The following is a 19,760-nucleotide window of genomic DNA, read 5'->3' on the forward strand; positions in this document are numbered from 1 at the left end:
ACACAGGAGCTGCCACCTGGTGGTCAGTGCGCTCCCACAGCCAACCTCCCGTGGCTGGCCGGCACCGATTGGCCCTGATCGGCTGGGAGGGACCCCACCCATGCACAAATTTGTGCACCAGGTCTCTAGTGTTAAATATAATAAACCTCTTCATTTTGTGTTCTTGGGGTTATATGGTAGTTGTTTATTTTAACTTAAATTTTGTTTGTTTCTGTTTCAAATATTGCTCTTTAATCACTCAGAATCCCTTTAGAAAAATCACAATAGTGAAAAAAATGATCTTATAAAGTGTTTTGCACTCAGTCATATCGCCTCCTTTTGATGTATCCTCTTATACTCAAAGATACTTTAAAGTTAAAACATCTCTAATGAAGTTTATGATCTCCTTCAGTCAACCCTCATTCTTCCCTGTAACTACTAAATTACTTTTCTTAGTTCAGAAACCTACAAGTTTTTTTTAATCCTTGTTGTATTTCAGCACTCATATTTAACATGTTAATAAGAAATGTTCCACACACACACAGTATTTTTTTAGATCTGTTTGCTTTTCACTGCTCCACACAAGCTGTCAACATGTCTGACATGAATTTGCAGGGTCTTTCGAACCTGGTGCACATACAGTCTCTATGTGCACTTCCTAATCTATTATCTCCACTGTGGAAGGGACGTTCTTTTCTTATGGTTGGTTATAAGTATGATCGGTTTCCCTCCATATCTGCCTTAATTTTAGCTGAGGGAAGAGGACAAACCACCTCAGGTATCCCGCCGGGTCTCCGATCTCGGAACAGCAGGCACACCTGCTCTGCAGCCTCACACCACACCTGGCCCTGGTTTGTCTGGTTCCTATACACTGGCCTTACTTGAATTTCTCCTACTCGCCACATTTTCTTTCCAGCCCATACAGCATTTTATGATATTTCTCTTTCTTAGAATGTTTCTCCTCTTATACCTACTTGATTACCATGTACCCCTAAGATTGCAGCTTAGGAGTCAGTTCTGGGAAGCTTTCACCAACTGACCAGTTAAGTTCAGTTCCTCTGTTATGTATGTATATAGTACAGACTCCTTTCTTCTTTATATCTCTCATTACATGTGCAATTTTCTGTGTGTTAATATTTGACTGATGTATGTCGCCCTCAAAAAAAAAAAAAAAGGAAGATCCATGAGGGCAGACAGAGGTCATAACTACATTTCCTTCACCATTGATTCCTCCTTATCAAACATAGTGCCTGACACACACGGTGCTCTCTACGATTAATTCCTGAAGAGAGGGAAGGAGGGGAGAAGAGAGGAGTGATGATGCCACTTGATGATTGTGTAGGAAGTGTGTTAAAATTTCTTGGTGGTTACTTTATCCTTGGAAATGATAGAATGAACCCATTTGTAAAATGTATCTGTTATGTTTAACATACGTTTTTAAAGAAAGCAACTGGATCATTGTTTTCTGAAGAATAACCCAAAGCAGTAGCTGCTAATATTGCTACATTTTATTTTATTAAGAACGGGAACCAGAGGAGAAACATATATGTGAAGAGTGGGTAAGCTAATGAGACCCTCTGGAGGAGGTAGTACAGATGTTCCTCCCTTTTCTCCCCATGGACCCTCTCCACTCAGGCCCGGCCCCTGCCAGGCCTTCACCACACTGGTGTCTGAGAGCACTGATTAGATCAGTGGTTCTCAGCCTTCTGGCCCTTTAAATACAGTTCCTCATGTTGTGACCCAACTATAAAATTATTTTCACTGCTACTTCATAACCGTAATGTTGCTACTGTTATGAATCGTCATGTAAATATCTGATATGCAGGATGGTCTTAGGCGACCCCTGTGAAAGGGTCGTTCGACCGCCAAAGGGGTCTCGACCCACAGGTTGAGAACCGCTGGATTAGATTGTCCGGCAGTAATGAGCCACCTCCCCACCTCTGTGATATACAAGCGTAAACGTTTATTTCTCACTCGCATTGCAACTCAGCCCAGGTTGCTGTGTTTGTGCTTCTCAGATCCAGGGTCAAGGGTCAGATGCTCCAGGGCCTCTTGCTCAGATAGCGGGTGCACACCCATGAGGTCCCTGGGAAGCTGATGGGTGTCGCTGCCACGCACACCTCATTGAACAATGTGGCCACGCCTGACGGGTGAGTAACTGGGAACCCCAATGCAATGCACCACGCGCAGTGGGAACGTGTTCCCTGGGACGCACGGGGCTTGTCCAGATAGCACAGTAAGATGTCACTCGATTCCTTAATTTTCCCTGGAAATTAAAGATTAAACAGATGATTTTAACAGCAGAGTACACAGTGATGAACAGAGAGTTCGTGGAGGATTAGTAAAATCAGAGAGAGTTTAAGACACGAGTGGGTAAGAGGTCTATCAGGTAGCTAAGTGATGTTCCGAGGGAAGAGAAGATAAAGGACAGAGCTGAGATTTGATGACGTAATCAGCAGTTCATACACTGCAAATAGTTCTTATCTATATTTCTTTCCTTTTTATTGAATTTATGGGGGTGACACTGGTTAACAAAATTATACAGTTTCAGGTGCACAGTTCTACACATCATCTGTACGCTGTATTTATTATGTGTTTACCACCCCAAGTCTGGTATCCCTCCATCACCATATATACCTCCTATATCCACCTCCTTTCTCTCCTTCCCTTCTCCCTCCCCCAGGCAGTCGCCTCACTGTTGTCCTTGTCTATGAGTTTTTATTTTCCTTCTCTCTCTCTTTTTTGGCTCCCTCCAGTCCCCCACATACAATTAACTCACCCATAATGCCTTGGCAGGGCCAGACCAAATGATTTTGCGGGCTTTACTAGTATATGGCCCGCAGGCCGGACATTCCCCACCCCTAGTTTAGGTGAGGGCCAGGAAGGGGGAGCTGCTGGAACTCCATACACACTCCTAGTGGGAGTGCAGTTATGCAGAAAAGATGGCAGCGATATTTACTACTGAGCTAACTGCATTCCACTCCCAGGGATATGCACCACAGTGAATCCCACACATGTTCACCAGAACCTCTTCTGAGAATGTTCATAGCATTAGGTTAATAGCCACAAACTGGGAAATACTTCAGTGAACATAACGAATAGAATGCATGAAGAAATTGTAACATATTCATACAAAGTGAGCAATCAGAATGGACAGATTTCAGCTACGTAGAACAGCTTGTATAAATCTCATAATCCTAATACTGAGCAAAAGAAGACACATAGAGACTATAGGATGCTGGTTAAAATAAACAAAGCAGGGGAGGGGTGGGGGTCAATGGGAAAAAAAAAATTAAAAAAAAGCAAAGGGGACATCTGTGCTACTTTCAACAATAAAGATACATTTTAAAAAATAAAAATTAAGCAAAGCTCCACGATGCTACCAGAGCTCAGGGCGGCAGCTCCTGGGGCAGCGGTGCCTGAGAGCACACGCCAGCGGCTCCTGCTGGCAGCTTTGCTTACTGTAAATCTGATGGAGGCTGTGACTTATACATTTAGGAACTCTGATTTGCATGCTCTTCTGTGTAAAGGTTTACATTTATGTTACATTTAAAAACATTTATATTACATTTATATTAAATTAAATTACATAAATTGTTAATTTAGCCCAACAAAAAGTGTACCCACTAATTTAATCATTTAAAGCTGATATATATATATATATATATATATATATATATATATATGAAAGTCCCTGCCTTCAGCGAGTCTACAAGGGAACAAGTAATTATTATAGAAGCTATACTTTATTAGCAGCCTAATAAGTACAATAAGAAAGGCAGAGAAGGCTTCAGTTAGCAGGAGATTCTGAAGCTGCAACTGATTTTAGCCACTAGTGACGATGATTACCTGTGGTTTTTTCCTCCATTCACTTCTGTGGTTTGCTGTAAGCACTCTGTCTTCTATGAAGTTCTCCAATTTATTTTATTGTTCTTTCTCTTGGACATACTAGAGCAGTGGTGACGTTTTACACATAAAATGAAAAAGCTAAAATGCATCCCTCTACATGGCTGCGTGCCTGCTGCCCTATAACTGTTTGCAGGTGTAGCACCTGATGTATTTTTCGCCCTTTCTGGATCCGCCAGGACTAATCTCAGGCCTGCCCTATTGTTGATTTGCATTAAATGTTTGTTGAATAATACTTTTGGTAGAAAATATTCATTTGTAGAACACTCTAAAACAGCGGTTCTCAGCCTGTGGTTCGCGACCCTTTGGGGGTTGAATGACCCTTTCACTGGGGTCACCTAACACCATCAGAAAACACATATATAATTACATATTGTTTTTGTGATTCATCACTATGCTTTAATTATGTTCAATTTGTAACAATGAAATTGGGGGTCACCACAACATGAGGAACCTTATTAAACGGTCGCAAAGGTTGAGAACCACTGCTCTAAAAGGTCACATGAGATACAGAAAACAATATAAAGATCAATGGTTTTTATCATTTAGTGTCATTTATCTTTATGTTAACTTTATGCAAAGAGCGATTTTATAATTTTGTAGTTATACCGAATAGACTAATACTGCAACTTTATGTTTATGACTAAATTCATAAAGTGATGCTACTTTGATCAATGTTCTTTAGAGGAATAAATTGACTCAGGCCATACAAGATTCTCAAGTAAAGATCTTAAAGATGAGCTCAAAAAATTATAAGACGATAAGGAAAAATGAATGAGTTATCGGAAATAACCATCAGTATATTTAACCCCTCCAATAATATTCAATAATAGGATTATTAAATTAAATTTACCTAAGTAAGCCTAAAATTATTGAAGGGAACAAAATAAACTAATAGAACACTATCAAAAACGGTTCAGGCAGATTTGAAAAATAATTCACCAAACCTTGTAAAAGTTAAACCTGGATTCAGTTTTATTGAAGATTTTATTAATTAAATAGAAAATACAGCTGCAGAAAAAAGAACCAGTGCAATTAAAAACAGAGATCCCTAGCTGACTTGGCTCAGTGGATAGAGCATCAGCCTGTGGACTGAAGGATCCCAGGTTCTGTTCTGGCCAAGGGCACATGCCTAGATTTCGGGCTTGATCCCCAGTAGGGGGCATGCAGGAGGCAGCCGATCAATGATTCTCTCTCATCATTGATGTTTCTATCTCTCTGTCCTCCCTTCCTCTCTGAAATCAATAAAGAAATATATTAAAATATAAAATAAAATAAAATAAAACCAACCAGTAATCATTAAAAAAAAAAAAAAACAACAACACAAAGAGAAACCCAAAAATGTAGCACAGAGAGGGAAAGAGAGAGAAGATATAGAAGGAATATTAAGATCTATGGACTGAGGGGTGAGAAATAAAGGAGAAAATGGGAAAGCAATCTTTGAAAAGGTAATGGCAGATGACAGTCCCTAATTCTTTAGAGTATGAACCCTTAGAGTCAGGCACGGCAATAAATCCCAAATCAGAGAAACTTAGAAAGAAAACTTGTAATTTGATTATACTCTAGGCTCACTCATAGAGGAAGGGGACTTCGAAGACCTGACATGATTTGGTCAAACGCATCTATTCTGTAGTGACCATATCAGTGAGTGGCTTTCCTGACTCTTTAAATTCAAGGGCGCATGGTGCTTCCTGTTCAAGGCCAACACCTCTGTCGGCGCTCTTGGTCTCAATCCCCTTTGCCCTGTAGTGGCCATAGTTTTATATTCTTTTCGTTTCTATTTTTGGCATCTTCATTCCTTACTCTTTCCTCCAGCCTATATTCATCGTTAAACCTCCTGAAAATTGAAACCTGGCCTACATCTTGTTTGTATCTTCGACAATCACACAGATTTTTCTTCCATTCTCATTAAATTTTCTGTATAATCAGCACTGTTTGCTAGGTTATTAGCAATACTTGCTTGTCTCTTAATTGCTCTTGGACACACACCAGTCTGGCTTCTGAGGTCCCCTGCTGCCAAATGTATCTGACTTAACAACAAGGCAACCCGCCTCCTTTCCTGAATCCACCGGATGATCTCTACTGGTATAGCACACCTTTCCCTACGTGGCCCAGGCATTTGTGCTGTGGCCCTCTCTGTGCTGTGCCTTGAGGAGAGCCAGAATGCCTTTCTCTCACTTCTCCCCTTAACTCTCTGAAGCGGTTCTCTCAGGAAGTCTAGAGCAGCTCATTCAGTCGCCGCTGGGCCTCTGGTAGATTAGCTCAGCATTCTGACCGCAGCCCAATTTGCATTCCTCATCTCCCTATTCCAGGAGTTTTACCTACTCTCATTATTTTAATACTAGAGGCCTGGTACATGAAAATTCATGCACTGGCCCTAACCGGTTTGGCTCAGTGAATAGAGCGTTGGCCTGCGGACTGAAGGGTCCTGGGTTCGATTTCGGTCAGGGGCATGTACCTTGGTTGCGGGCACATCCCCAGTGGGGAGTGTGCAGGAGGCAGCTGATCGGTGTTTCTCTCTCATCGATGTTTCTAACTCTCTATCCCTCTCTCTTCCTCTCTGTAAAAAATCAATAAAATATATTAAAAAAAAAAAAGAAAGAAAATTCATGCACTGGAGGGGGGCTTCCTCAGCCTGGCCTGCCCCCTCTCACAGTCCGGGAGCCCTCGGGCGGGAGGCGACCTGGCCATCAGGGGAAGGCGATGCCCCCATCACACCTCTGCTGCTGCCACTGCCGGCAGTGCAAGCCTCGGCTGGCCCTGGTTACCTGAGCCCTGGGCAGCTGGGCAGCCGCCATCCGAAGCTTGCCTGTGCCTTGGGTCGGCCCTGGGGAAACGGGAGCTGAGGGCGGGCCCAGCCGCACCATGCACCTGCTGCTCCTCCAGCTGGGCTGAAAGGACTGGGGGACTCCAGCGGGGCTCAGGGGACTGGGCACCGCCATCTTTGTGAAGGTGTGATGGTCAATTTGCATATTCTGTCTTTATTAGATAGGATGGATCACATTTTTTCCTTTCTTTTTAAATCTCAATCCATATCTTTTCTTTATCCTGAGAGTAACATTTTGAATGCCTCCTCTCTCCTCCAACACCACAGCTTGACACTATCACCCACCTCGGTACTGGTTTCAGGCATCATCTTATCTCTCTCTTTACCTACTACCAGCCAGTCTCTTAACCAACTCCTATGAAGTCTATCTTTTTAAAGGTGCTTTTTAAAAGGTGCTTTCCTTTCTATCTGTTTCAGTGACCACTGAAATAAACCAGGCCCTAAGGATCTTAATTGGAATATTAAAGGAAGCTTCCAACCGGTCTGCCTCACTCCAAGTTTGAGCCCTCAGATCCAGCACATACAGCATCAGGGATGCAAATGTTATTTACATTCAGCAGCTTAAAAAAAGTTCCCAAGGCTCCCCTCAGCGGTTGGAGCAAGCCCAGGCTCCTAGACGAATAGATTAGACCCTGTAATCTGTCAGCTGTACAACATCAGACTCATCTCGTGCCGCTCCCACCCACCATCTTTCCATTCCAGCCTGTAAAAATGCTCACATATCCAAGCGCATTGTTTTAAGCTCCAATATATGTCTCTGGTCTTCCTCTGGCTGACAGTCCCCTCCTTAGTCCCCTCCTCTTCCTCCTCTTCTGGCTTGTTTTTAAATACGATTCACTGATTACTCATGCAATAACTCAGACACCAACTCTTCCCAGATGCTTCCCTGTGGATAAGCTACGGTGGCATTAAGTGCTTCTTCTGCTGCACCCACTTCTTTTTCCTTCATGAGAACATAAACCGAGAACATTTGTTTTAATTCATCTTTGTATCCCAACCATCTAGCATAGCACTTGACATGTAATCAATGCTCAACAGTCTCTGTTTAACTAACCCTCTCTAGTTCCATAAACTTCTCTCCTAGCATTGATTACATTATGCACAGTTACTATTGGTTTGCCTATTTATTTATTTATTTATTTAATTTAGTAATCCTCACCTGAGGATATTTATTCCACTGATTTCTAGAGAAAATGGAAGGGAGGGGGAGAGACACACAGAGAGAAACATCGGAGTGAGGGAGACACATTGATTGGTTGCCTCTGCATACGCCCCAACCAGGGCCAGGGATCGAGCCTGCAACCAAGGTACGTGCCCTTGATAAGAATCGAACTCAGGACCCTTCAGTCTGTGGTCTGATGCTCTATCCACTGGGTCAAACCGGCTAGGGCTGGTTTGCTTATTCGTAGCTTCCTCGCAGTTGAGCTCCTGTTTGCAGGAGTGTGTGTCTGTTTTACTCAATAGGTGCTAAACAATGACATAATGAACTCTTGAGAGATGAAAATAGGTGTGTGTTATCCTCATTTTTTTCTCTGCTTTAGAATCTCTGATCTCCTGTTCTCTCTGCTATATGTCCTGATGTCACACCTCCCTCTGATATCTTTCTGCTCCAAGGTAATAGTAATGGGTTCTTACCTTTGTTATAGTTGTCTTTTTTCTCTCATTGTCTTCCATCTCATTAAACGAGATAACACTAACAAAGATCCATGCTGGCATATACCTTTTAATTAACAAGACTTTCTTAAATCATTTGTATGTGTAATTCAGTGTATGTAAGTGCGATGTATACATTCTTAATCCTCACTTAACGTTGTTGTTGTTGATAGATTCTTGGAACTGCAGCAAATTGACATATAAGGCAGCTAGTTTTGCCATTGGCTAATTGACATAAACAGAGTTAAGTATGGTATCTCACCAACATTATAATGAAATGATGTTGAACAAAACGATGTAATTAGAGGACCTGTTGTATTATTGTTTTCATATATAATCTTTAAAATATATATTTATTGATTTCAGAGAGGAAGGGAGAGGGAGACAGAAACATCAATGATGAGAGAGAATCATTGATCAGCAGCCTCCCCCTTCTGGGGATCGAGCCTGCAACCCAACCATATGCCCTTGACTGGAATGGAACCCAGAACCCTTCAGTCCACAGGCCAAAGCTCTAGCCACTGAACCAAACCAGCTAAGGCTTCATATTTAATCTTTATAACAACCTAAATGGTAGTTGTTATTAAGCAAATTTTACAGATAAGGAAATTGTACATGAAACCATCCCCCCAGTTACACAAGGAGCAATTGGGATTTCAGTATAAGAGACTCCAAAATTTATGTTTTGTTTGTTTGTTTGTTTGTTTGTTTTTCACTTAGTGACACTGCCTCTTCTCCTCTATTGGCAAGTTTCAGCTCCTGTTTCCTTTTTTATTTTGAAGCCTCACCTGAGGATATGTTTTTTGATTTTTTTAGAGAGAGAGGAGGAAGGGAGAGAGAGAGAGATGGAGATGGAGAGAGAGACAGAGACAGAGACAGAGAGACAGAGACAGAGACAGATATCGACGTGAGGGGAAACATCATGGATCCATTGCCTCCCTTATGCTCCCCAACCAGGGATTGAACCCCAAACCTAGATTCTCTATCTGAGAATCGAACCATTGATTTATTGATGTATTGAATGACATGTCAACGAGCCACACAGGCCAGGGTGCGGTGCCTGTTTCTGACATGTTACAGCAGCCTGTGGATATGACATTTACTAACTACTTGAAAAAATGTCAGAAGCTCATTGTTTTATTCAATTTTCCATCCTTATATTTGACTATAGCTATAGCTTTCCCCAAAGGAGCTCTTGATCTTCTTACCCGTCCTTCATTTTTTCATTGTTAGTCTACCTTTACTTGAATCACCTTCCCTTTAGCCCCAGGTTCTTTTTTAAGTTAAGTTTAAAAATAAGAAAAAATTTAAAACAAGTCACTGACATTCATACATCTAGCGAATACCTCAGGAAATTTTGGGCTGTTATATATACTAAGATTCCACTAAATACCATCTCATCATTTGATGCTATTTGAATAAGTTACATAATCAGTATATGATCAATTGTTCATATATAGTTTATCTTTAAAATGGCAACATTAAAAGACAGAGGGCGTATTTGTTAACCAACTCTGTTCAGTACTCTGTGCATGCGCATTCTTGCCAGACCTCTGGGTGGTGGTGATGGGATACGGTCGTTCGCCTTGGAGAAGCCGTGTATAATTTGATAATTTTGTCTTTCAAATAAGCCAGCATCCATCAGAAATAAGACTCTTACATTTGGGATGTTTGACTTGAGCCAGCAATGTCACTGGATTGCTTATTCACAGGATAGGCAAGCTTCAGCAGCCTACGCCAAGGAAAATTGAACTTGTTTGAGATGGTTTGAAATTGGTTCATTTGGATTTAGTTTGTTTGAAGTTAACTGTGTGATATGGATTTCTGTATAGCCATTTTCTTATATTCAAGCTGTGTAAAATATTCCGAATATCTATTCCTAAGGCTCTTCTGTACCTCAGGCAAGACGATGCCATTGTAACAGCAGCGATCCAAAGATGAGGTTGATAATCGAGGGAAACCAGCGAAGGAGCTATTGAACACCATAAAGGCCTCCTGGTATCAGCTAGGAAATGTGTTTATCAAGAGTTAACAGGGTGTTGATCGATTCATACAGATAACAATTAAAATGTTATTGAAGTTGTTAAGCAGCCTGGAATGGTTAGAATGAATCCACAGGGTGCCGTGTTTGTCATACTCGCTTAGCTATATCTCACCAGCCCCGTGATCTGAGTTACTTCATACGAGTGTAGAATATGATTTCTTTTCAGCACTTAACAGCAAACTGTTGCACAAATAGTGTTGCTATTTTGCTTTTATTTTACTTTTCAACTTTTCAGATATTAAAAGAGAAAAGGGTATAGGAACCATTCACAATGAATGCCTCACCGATATGTTAGCTAACTTTATACTTTTTGTGAGGAAGGAAAATAGTACAGATAAATCACGCTTCCCATTATGATCCTCTCCCTCCGTAGAGGCAGTCAGAGCCTCAATTTGGTCTGTGTTCAGGGCCAGCAAGAATTCCGGTTCTCAGCTTAGACCTCCATATGCCCATCCATCTCCTCTTCCGTCTCACACCAACCACCCTCTCTGATAGTTTTGTCTTGCATCTCTTTTCCAGTAGGGAGACTCCTCTGATGTCGGCTTAAGAATCCACTCTGGCAACCAACACCTCTTTCCTGCTCACTTGCTGTACAAGTACCGTCACCTGGACAACTATTGGACATTCTGTCATCACTACAGCATTTCTGTGCCCTGCCTTCTTATTCTTCCTTACTTTCTCACAGGGACTAGCTATATTTGATCAAAATAAGCACTCACTTAAATAGCCTTCTACACCTTGTTTCAATGACTTGAAAAGACTTATCATTGAACTACACCAAGGTCGTAAGAGCTTCATGAGGCTAACGTAACACACGGTGCTAATGAAGCTCACCTGGGTGGATCCTGGTTTGGGGGCCACAGAGGTGAAGTCTCTCAGAAAAGAATGCAAGGTTATGAACACAGAATGCCTGCAGCCATTTCGATGACACTTGACAAAGGATGTGTTATATTAGAAAAAAAAATGGTCTTAAGTTTTGGTTAAAATATTTTATTTCTGCAAACTTTATCAAAACTTACGACCCTGTGAAAACACTCATGGGGACGCTCATTAGCACTGCAGTCTGTTTTCTGCTGAATAGAACTTACATTTTTTTCTCATTGGTTGAGTTTTTGATTCGTGATCTTTGCTTTCCAGTGCCCCAACTCCTAGCTTTTATAAACCTACCCTGCATGGGTAAGTTCCCTAGGTCTGGCTGGCGATCAGGGCCCATGTGTGGGGTGACTGGCAGGGCGATCAGGGCCCCCTCTGCTGGCATCCGCCTTGGCTAGCCTGGTGCCTGCAGGCTGGGGGCAGCTCCTGCGTTGAGCATCTGCCCCTGGTGGTCAGTGCACATCATAGTGACTGGTCATTCCACTGTTCGGTCAATTTGCATATTAGGTTTTTATTACATAGGATAGCTCCCGTCGGTTCATTGGTTCTTTCCCAAACAAGGACAATCCACAGGAACCTCCTCCGATGCAGCACAGCGGACCTTGCTGGAGTCAGCATTGACTGGAATGCCTTAGTCCCCTTCCCTCCACTCCTGCTTTGCTTTCAAGCTCCATTCCTGTTCTGTGTTATATGTATTTGCTTTTATATTCAGTGTGTCAGAGTATATACTTGGAACAAAGATGGTACCCAATCTGGACAGGAAACATAACTTGTTAATTTTCCTAAGAGACTGGTATTTCTCTGTGAAAATCTTAACACTGCTATTCGTGTCTTCCATTTTTCCTCTATTAACTCTCCCCCGCTTAGCTGTTGCTTTTCTTCCTTCTGTTTTAGTTACTGGTTTTCCTGAATTGGGTTTTCTTTCTCTTTTACATGGGCTTTATCTTTCTCATATTTGATTGGTCTTAGTGTTGTGATAAAGGTGGCAAAGGTGGATTGACACAGGGAGTGCACGCTCAGAAAGCTGAGCATCTGGGACCCGGGCCTTTCTGATCGACATGCTGATCCTGCTGAAATCGAGCACAGCCTGACAGTTAGGGGTGTCCAACAGAAGCAGAAAAAATCAATGGAATTGTGGGAAATATTTCCTGTGCCCAAGTTTTAGTTAATTATTTGGTTTCTTTGTATTTTTGGAGACAAAGAAGGAACAACCTTTTAAAAATGTAGTTCCCTCAATATATACTCTTTGAAAATAATCATGTCAATATCTTAAATTTTTTTTTTCCAGTGTAAGGAAAAAATCAGAGTTTGAATCTGACATCCAAAGTTTAATGATAATGAAGTTAAAAAATGAGGAGTATCTTAGAGGACTATACAAGGATGCTTATCAGATCGGTGCTGTTTTCCACATGACCAGATATAAAACTGAAGAGATAGAAGAGAAAATAGCAGAAGTGAGAAGAAAATTTCAGGTTTGTATGTCTGTGTTCTTCTTAGTTGTGAAAAACAGTGATACGCCTGGACTTCATTTATTGATTTAGTATTGATAATTAGATTTTAATTTAGCCTACAGTAGTCTTTAAAAAAAACCAACAACTACACTTGATAAACCAAAAAAACATCCCTTCTCCACAGAAGCCCAACCTGAACAAAGGGAAGGGGGCTGCATGCAGCTGCCAACGCCAGCTCTGCTTTTTGTTCTTACCAACCTCACACTACCCGCATCACCAGAAGAGTGGTGCTTGGTCGGCCGCCACCTACATCTCTAATCTCAAATATTCCTGCTACACTAGGCAGGAGGGATGCTGGGAGGGGCCCTTGCACCCTTTGCAATGTAAATAAAGGGCATACCTGCATCAGGACCACAGGTTGTTGGGTTCCAGAGCAGCATGCAGCTCGTAGACCGCCATGTGCAGAAGCAACCGCCCCCAGGTCTCAGACCTGTCCGAACTGGAGGTACGATGACCAGTCACTCCCCGGCATTCGGCACAGGGCCTAGCCACGTCAGCTCCATTTCAGCACACGCAGGGACCCCTCTGACAGGCCGCTCTGCTCTGTCCTTCACTCGCCATCCCCATCGGCTTTCGTCTTTGGCTATTTTCTTAATGCAGACTTACGATCATGCAATTGTCTTAAAACAGAGAACCCATGTTCTATGTCCAAGCCGTTGCTCTCTAACTTTAGGACATGTGGCTGTCCCTGCACCGAGAGACTGGGGTTCTGTTCCCACATGGTGTCCAGCTGTTGAGCTGACTTGGGGGGTTATGCCTTCGTCCCTTCTCATGGGTTTTTCATTGGGTTTGTCATCCCTTATATGTTCTAAAACTAGTATGAAAAAATTATATATAGTAAAAATTAACCTCAAAATTATTTTAAAATTATAAGCCCTAACCGGTTTGGCTCAGCGGATAAAGCGTCGGCCTGTGGACTGAAGGGTCCCAGGTTCGATTCCGGTCGAGGGCATGTACCTGGGTTGCGGGCACATCCCCAATGGGGGGCGTGCAAGAGGCAGCTGAATCAATGTTTCTCTCTCATTGATGTTTCTAACTATCCCTATCCCTCTCTCTCTGTAAAAAATCAATAGAATATATTTTTTTCAAAATTACAAGCCATATGATTTTATATATGTGCAAACGCGCGCGCACACACACACACACTTATATATATATACACATATATATATGTGCTTTAGCATGTGTTACAATACTGTTGATGTTTATAATTTCCTTGAGTTTTCCATTGCTGTGTGTTTCTTTATGGCCATCAATTAGCATTTTTATTGAGGATATCAGTAAAGACATCAGCCATTTCTTTAGTCACTTAAACATGTGTTTGAATTTTTTAAAAATTGACAGGAAACCCTTCATTCAGATATTTTCCCATCACTGTTGCAACCTACCTTTAGTTCTTCAGAAATATTGCTTCAATAACCTGAGACTCTCACTGAGAAAGCTGCTGCCTGAAGTGGTTATTTTTTCTAAGTTTCTATGTTGCCGTCAATACACTTTGTAGACACAGTGCAGATGTGGTGAGATTCCCCCGAGCTCGTTGTGTCAGCCCAGAGCACAGTGTCCCCTGGCGTCGTTCAAGCACAAATTGAAGAAATTGTTCTCCAGGTGCTGCCTCTGCCCCATGGTGGCTGAGAGGTCACCAGAAGTAAGCAGCAGAAAGGAATTACTCCCTGTGGGAAATGGTGCCCATCGCCAACTACTGCTCATCTCTGAGCTACATACACAGGACAGTCAATTGCTATGATGTACACAGGTGTATCTGTGTCAGGGTGATAATGCATTGAAAATAAATTTCTAGGTGGTCCTTAGATAATTCAGGTGTGTAGCAATTCAAGTTTGTGGTTTCTGCCTTTGCAATGGCCCTACTTACTGTCTTTCATGACTAATTAATGAAAATCTGTATAATTTTCTGAGTCTGGACTTCTTTTTTTTTCTTGTAAACAACTTTGCGTATTTGTTGATCCTGGCCTGAAATTAGTCCTTAAGTTTGCGTTTTCTAGAAAGTAATTAGAGCAATAGTACCTGTAAGCGAGCTCTGAAAAGTAACCTGCTAAAGCCTCAGGGGAAGCGTTTCCCAGTTATGTTCTCTCAAATTAATGCATCTGTAAAGTGCCCAGTAATTTTCAGGCCGTCCTAGACTAGAAGGAACTCAGAACAATCAAGATACCTAGAAGTTTCTGGAATTTTCCAGTTGTTAAAGATGACTTGCCCCTATTTTTAAATACTTTCAATTCCAATAACTGACCTATTCAGAAAAGACAAGATTAGCCAACACCCAGGGTAAAATTAGCCAATAATGATGGGAGATAAATCAATAAAAGTGTAATAGTTATTCAGTTATGTTATGGATGGGATGAACAGAAAATCGTCCAGCTCTGTATGAAGACTGTGCTAGTGTAACAAATGTTGAAAGCTCTCATTAGATATTAAATACTTCTTCACACTTCAAAAGAAGGCTGCTCTGCCAGCGGCAGGGATTTGGAAGGTGTTTTGTTTCCTCCTGGTTCACGGGTCAATGCTCAATCATGAGCCACTCAAGCCAGACTAAATACATACATTTTGAGATTTATTACTTGAACATGTGTTACTTAGAAATATGTTATTTAGTTTCACAGATTTGGGGATTTTTCCAGTATCTTTGTGTTACTGATTTCTAGTTTAATTTTATTATGGTCTGACAGAAGACATTGTATGATTTTTCTAGTCTTTTAAGATTGTTTAGATGTTAAAGGGTTATTTTTAGTGCTAGAAAAAGACAATGTGTTATGTCTTTAGAATGTAGGTACTCAGTGTTTATGGAAAGCATGAATAGAGTTAGCATATGGTGGGAAAATTTAACTACACAAATTTCTCAGTAATAGTAGTTAAATATGAGTATGAGAATAAATTATAAATTTATTCAATTTTGAATTTTAAAAAGTTAATGGGACTTCAGGTATTTTTAGTAGCTGAGAAGATCTTGCTAGGCTGACCTCAGCAAAGATAAAAACATTAACCCCTAGACCTAAAAGGGAATATGCTAAAAAGGCATAATGCATATCTCTGGGTTTAGGGATCCAAGTTATTTTAATTTATGTTTAGTAATTTTAACGTGTTTTTACAAAATACACATAAAACCTTCTTTTAAAAAAAATGGAGCCCTAGCTAGTTTTGCTCAGTGGATAGAGCATCAGCCTGAAGACTGGAGGGTCCTGGGTTCGATTCTAGGCAAGGGCACATATCTGGGTTGCAGGTGCCCGGCCCTGGTCGAGGTACGTGCAGGAGGCAACCAATTGATGTGTCTCTCTCATATCAATATTTCTGTGTGTGTGTGTGTGTCTGTGTGTGTGTGTGTGTGTGTCCCTCTCCCTTCCACTCTCTCTACAGATCAGTGGAAAGATATCCTGAGGTGAAGATTTAAAAATTATAAATAAAGACAAAATAATGTGTTTATTTTTAGAACCTGGTTGGACTGCCACTTGGATCCTCTGTTAGGGTTATGGCCACCAAAACAGTGCCCTAGCATTGCCCAACCAGAGCTGCCGGCCCCACTAGTCCAGTCTGGCCCTCAGCTATTTTTTGCACAAATTCCCAATTTTGTTTTATAAATTTAACTGAATTTTAAGATCTCTTTCTCTCTCTTCCTGGTCTCAGAGCTTAGATAATAATATGAGTTTTCTTTTTTCTTAGTGCCCTTCAGTCCCTGAAACACAAATGATGCGACTGCCTCAATTGTGCCCTTAATCTATTAATATGTAGTGTTTATCCCCCCTTTCTCTTGAACGTGAGTTTCTGGACACAGCACTCACTGTTCAGACTCTGCTTTTCAGCATCCTTTGTCCTAGGAGCCGCTTCCCGTAGGATAGCTCTCTGCTGCCACCTGCTGGTTTCCGACTGGTCAAACCAGGCAGCCGGTCAAAGGCCACATTTCTTTTTAATGCGAGTTCTCCCCAGCATCGCAGATGCTGTCACCCCCTTTCCCTCGGCTTCTTTCAACCTCTTCAATGTGATTTTTTTGATATTTTTAATTTTTTTTCCTAAACCACAATGGACAATACATAATGCCCCCAAAGCCTAAATTATTTCCTATCTAGCCTGCTACAGAGAAAGCTTGGTGACCCTGCCCTAAACAGTACAGGAACAGCAAATGTACGGAACAGCCGCAGCCCGTAGGATGAGGGAAGGCATCCACAGAAGGAACAGACATGGAGGAGGCAAATTCAGTGTTTTACTGAGACCACACCCTAGTTACCTATGTAAGTTAGGTCTGTAGCAATTTGTACTGATTTAATGTCGGCACTGTTCTCAGCAGCCTTCCCTTGTATAATATTAATATCTTTAAGTCCAGGGACTTAAATTCATTTAAACTATTAATTACTGTCTTACTGGATTATAATTTTAAAAAAAAGACTTTGAAGGATGAATGAATGACTTTCAAGGAAACAAAAACGAATCAGTCCATGTTGCAGCCAAAGAGACCTTTCTAAAACGCACGCCTTGCCTGGGAGACTTCACTGTTTTTCTTATTGTGCCTTAGGGTCCTACATAATCTGACATGTGTTTATCTTCTCCGTTTCATGCCTACCATCCCAACCCATCTTCTCAGCACACACACACACACACACACACACTCTTTTTCAATTAGTTTCTGACAAAGGTCAAATGAAGCACTCTGTTTTGGAATATGATATATCTTCTCCAGTTTATAGAGGCATTTTTAATTTGGTTCCCTCTTAAGTAAGTATTGAACAAATTGATAAACCACTATGTCTACTTTCATGTTAGAAGAAGCAACTAAATTTCATTAACATTTTCAAAATATTTCATTGTATAAATTGGCTTTAGATGTAGGTATGTCCTTAGGCGAGAGAATATATTAAAGTTATTGCTTTCCTTAGAATATTTCTTTTTCCTATGTTGGAGTTTTTCTTTCACTTTAGGAAAGCATAATGTTGATGAGTTGCTATCCCAAGAAAAGGAAGAGTTGTAGGAGAGACTTATCAGATTGTTTCTTTATACTGTCTCTGTAGACCCTGGGGTGCTATGAATGAGGCTGTAATGAAGAAGGGATACTAAAAACATTTCTGAACCTCTACTTTACCTCTGCAAAGCTATACATTCCTTTTAAATGTGGAGGACAGACTATCTACAAGCCAACTTGTCTCCCAAATAAGGGGTTCCAGGGTGTGATTCTAAAGCAGAAGGAACTTTAGCTAGACCACCAACTTGCACCACACACAAGAATAAACTCAAAATGGATAGAAGACTTAACTGTAAGTCTCTCCAGCGGTTGGCAAACTGCGGCTCGCGAGCCACATGCAGCTCTTTGGCCCCTTGAGTGTGGCTCTTCCACAAAATACCAACTTCTGCACATGGGCCACGAAGTTTCAATCGCACTGTACGTGCACGCCCGCACATAGTATTTTGAGAGCCGCATGTGGCTCATGAGGCGCAGTTTGCTGACCACTGGCATAGACTCTAGTTGTTCTCAACTAGAGTTCTCAACTGTGGGAGCACACTGACCACCAGAGGGCAGCTCCTGCGTTGAGCATCTGCCCCCAGGTGACCAGTGCATGTCATAGCAACCGGTCGTTTGGTCACTTAGGCTTTTACATATATAGACTAGAGGCCCGGTGCACAAAAATTTGTGCACTTGGGGGGGTCACTCAGCCAGGCCTGTGCCCTCTCACAGTCTGGGACCCCTCAGGGGATGTTCACCTTCTGGATTAGACCCGCTCCCTGGGGGATTGAGGCTAAGCTGGCAGTCAGACATCCCTCTGGCAGACTGGGAGCCCTCCGGGTATGTCTGCTTACCAGTGGGGCGCAGGCCTAAGCTGCAGTCGGACATCCTTAGTGCTGCTGAGGAGGCAGGAGAGGCTCCCACCACCACCGCTGTACTGGCAGCCATCAGCCTGGCTTGTGGCTGAGCAGAGCTCCCCCTGTGGGAGCCCAATGACCACCAGGCGGCAGCTCCTGCAATGAGTGTCTGCCCACTGGTGGTGTATGTGTTATAGTGACCAGTCATTCCCAGTCGTTCTGCTGTTAGGGTCAATATGCATATTACTCTTTTATTATATAGGATAGAGGCCTGGTGCATGTGTGGGGGCCGGCTTGTTTGCCCTGAAGGGTGTCCCAGATCAGGGTGGAGGTCCTGCTGGGGTGAGGGACTGAGGGCCGTTTTCAGACTGGCCACACCCCCTTCAGGGTGGGGGTCCCCAATGGGGTGCCTGGCCAGCCTGGGTGAGGGGCTGCTGGCTGTTTGCAGGCTGGCCAAGCCCCCCAGTGGGGACCTTCACCCCATGAGGGTGTGGCTATCCTGGGTGAGGGGCTGATGGCTGTTTGCAGGCTGGCCAAGCCCCCCAGCAGGGACCTTCACCCCATGAGGGTGTGGCTATCCTGGGTGAGGGGCTGATGGCTGTTTGCAGGCTGGCCAAGCCCCCCAGCAGGGGCCTTCACCCCATGAGGGTGTGGCTATCCTGGGTGAGGGGCTGATGGCTGTTTGCAGGCTGGCCACAGCCCCCAGCCACCCAAGCTCCCAGTGGAGGCTGGCTGGAAGCAGGTATCTGCGATTTATTTATCTTCTGTAATTGAAACTTTGTTGCCTTGAGCGGAGGTTACAGCCGGTCAGGGCAGGTGGGAAGCTTGGCTTCTTCCATCGCCAAGGCAACAAGCTTCCTGCTTGTTCCAGCTCCCTAGCTGCCGGCAACCATCTTGGTTGGGTTAATTTGCATATAGTTGCTCTGATTGGCTGGCAGGCATGGCTTGTGAGTGTAGCAGAGGTATGGTCAATTTGCATGTTTCTCTTTTATTAGATAAGATATGCATATCCCATGGACACAGGCAATAGTGTAGTGAAGGCCTGGGGTGAGGCGGGTGCTGGGTGAAGAGGGAAAAGGGGGGGATGGGTGGCATCTGTAATAATGTCAATAATAAAAATAAATGTTTAAAAACGTTTAAAAATAAAGTAGAAGTAACTTTTTGAGTTATT

The 19,760-nt window shown here is 42.5% G+C and overlaps 1 protein-coding gene across 1 annotated transcript in view; it reads left to right on the forward strand.

Annotated features, from left to right (window-relative positions):
- Nucleotides 1-19,760, forward strand: part of CCDC178 (coiled-coil domain containing 178) — a 231,522-nt gene that overhangs the window by 43,284 nt on the left and 168,478 nt on the right. Inside the window, exon 13 of the mRNA XM_070419519.1 lies at nucleotides 12,571-12,754. Within this exon, the coding sequence (XP_070275620.1) occupies nucleotides 12,571-12,754 (184 nt within the window). The remainder of the gene's footprint in view (nucleotides 1-12,570; nucleotides 12,755-19,760) is intronic.

The sequence above is a fragment of the Myotis yumanensis genome, unplaced genomic scaffold (genome assembly GCF_028538775.1).
Source record: "Myotis yumanensis isolate MYYU_CA2020_CCGP unplaced genomic scaffold, mMyoYum1.0.hap1 SCAF_7, whole genome shotgun sequence".
Taxonomy (NCBI): Eukaryota; Metazoa; Chordata; class Mammalia; order Chiroptera; family Vespertilionidae; genus Myotis; species Myotis yumanensis.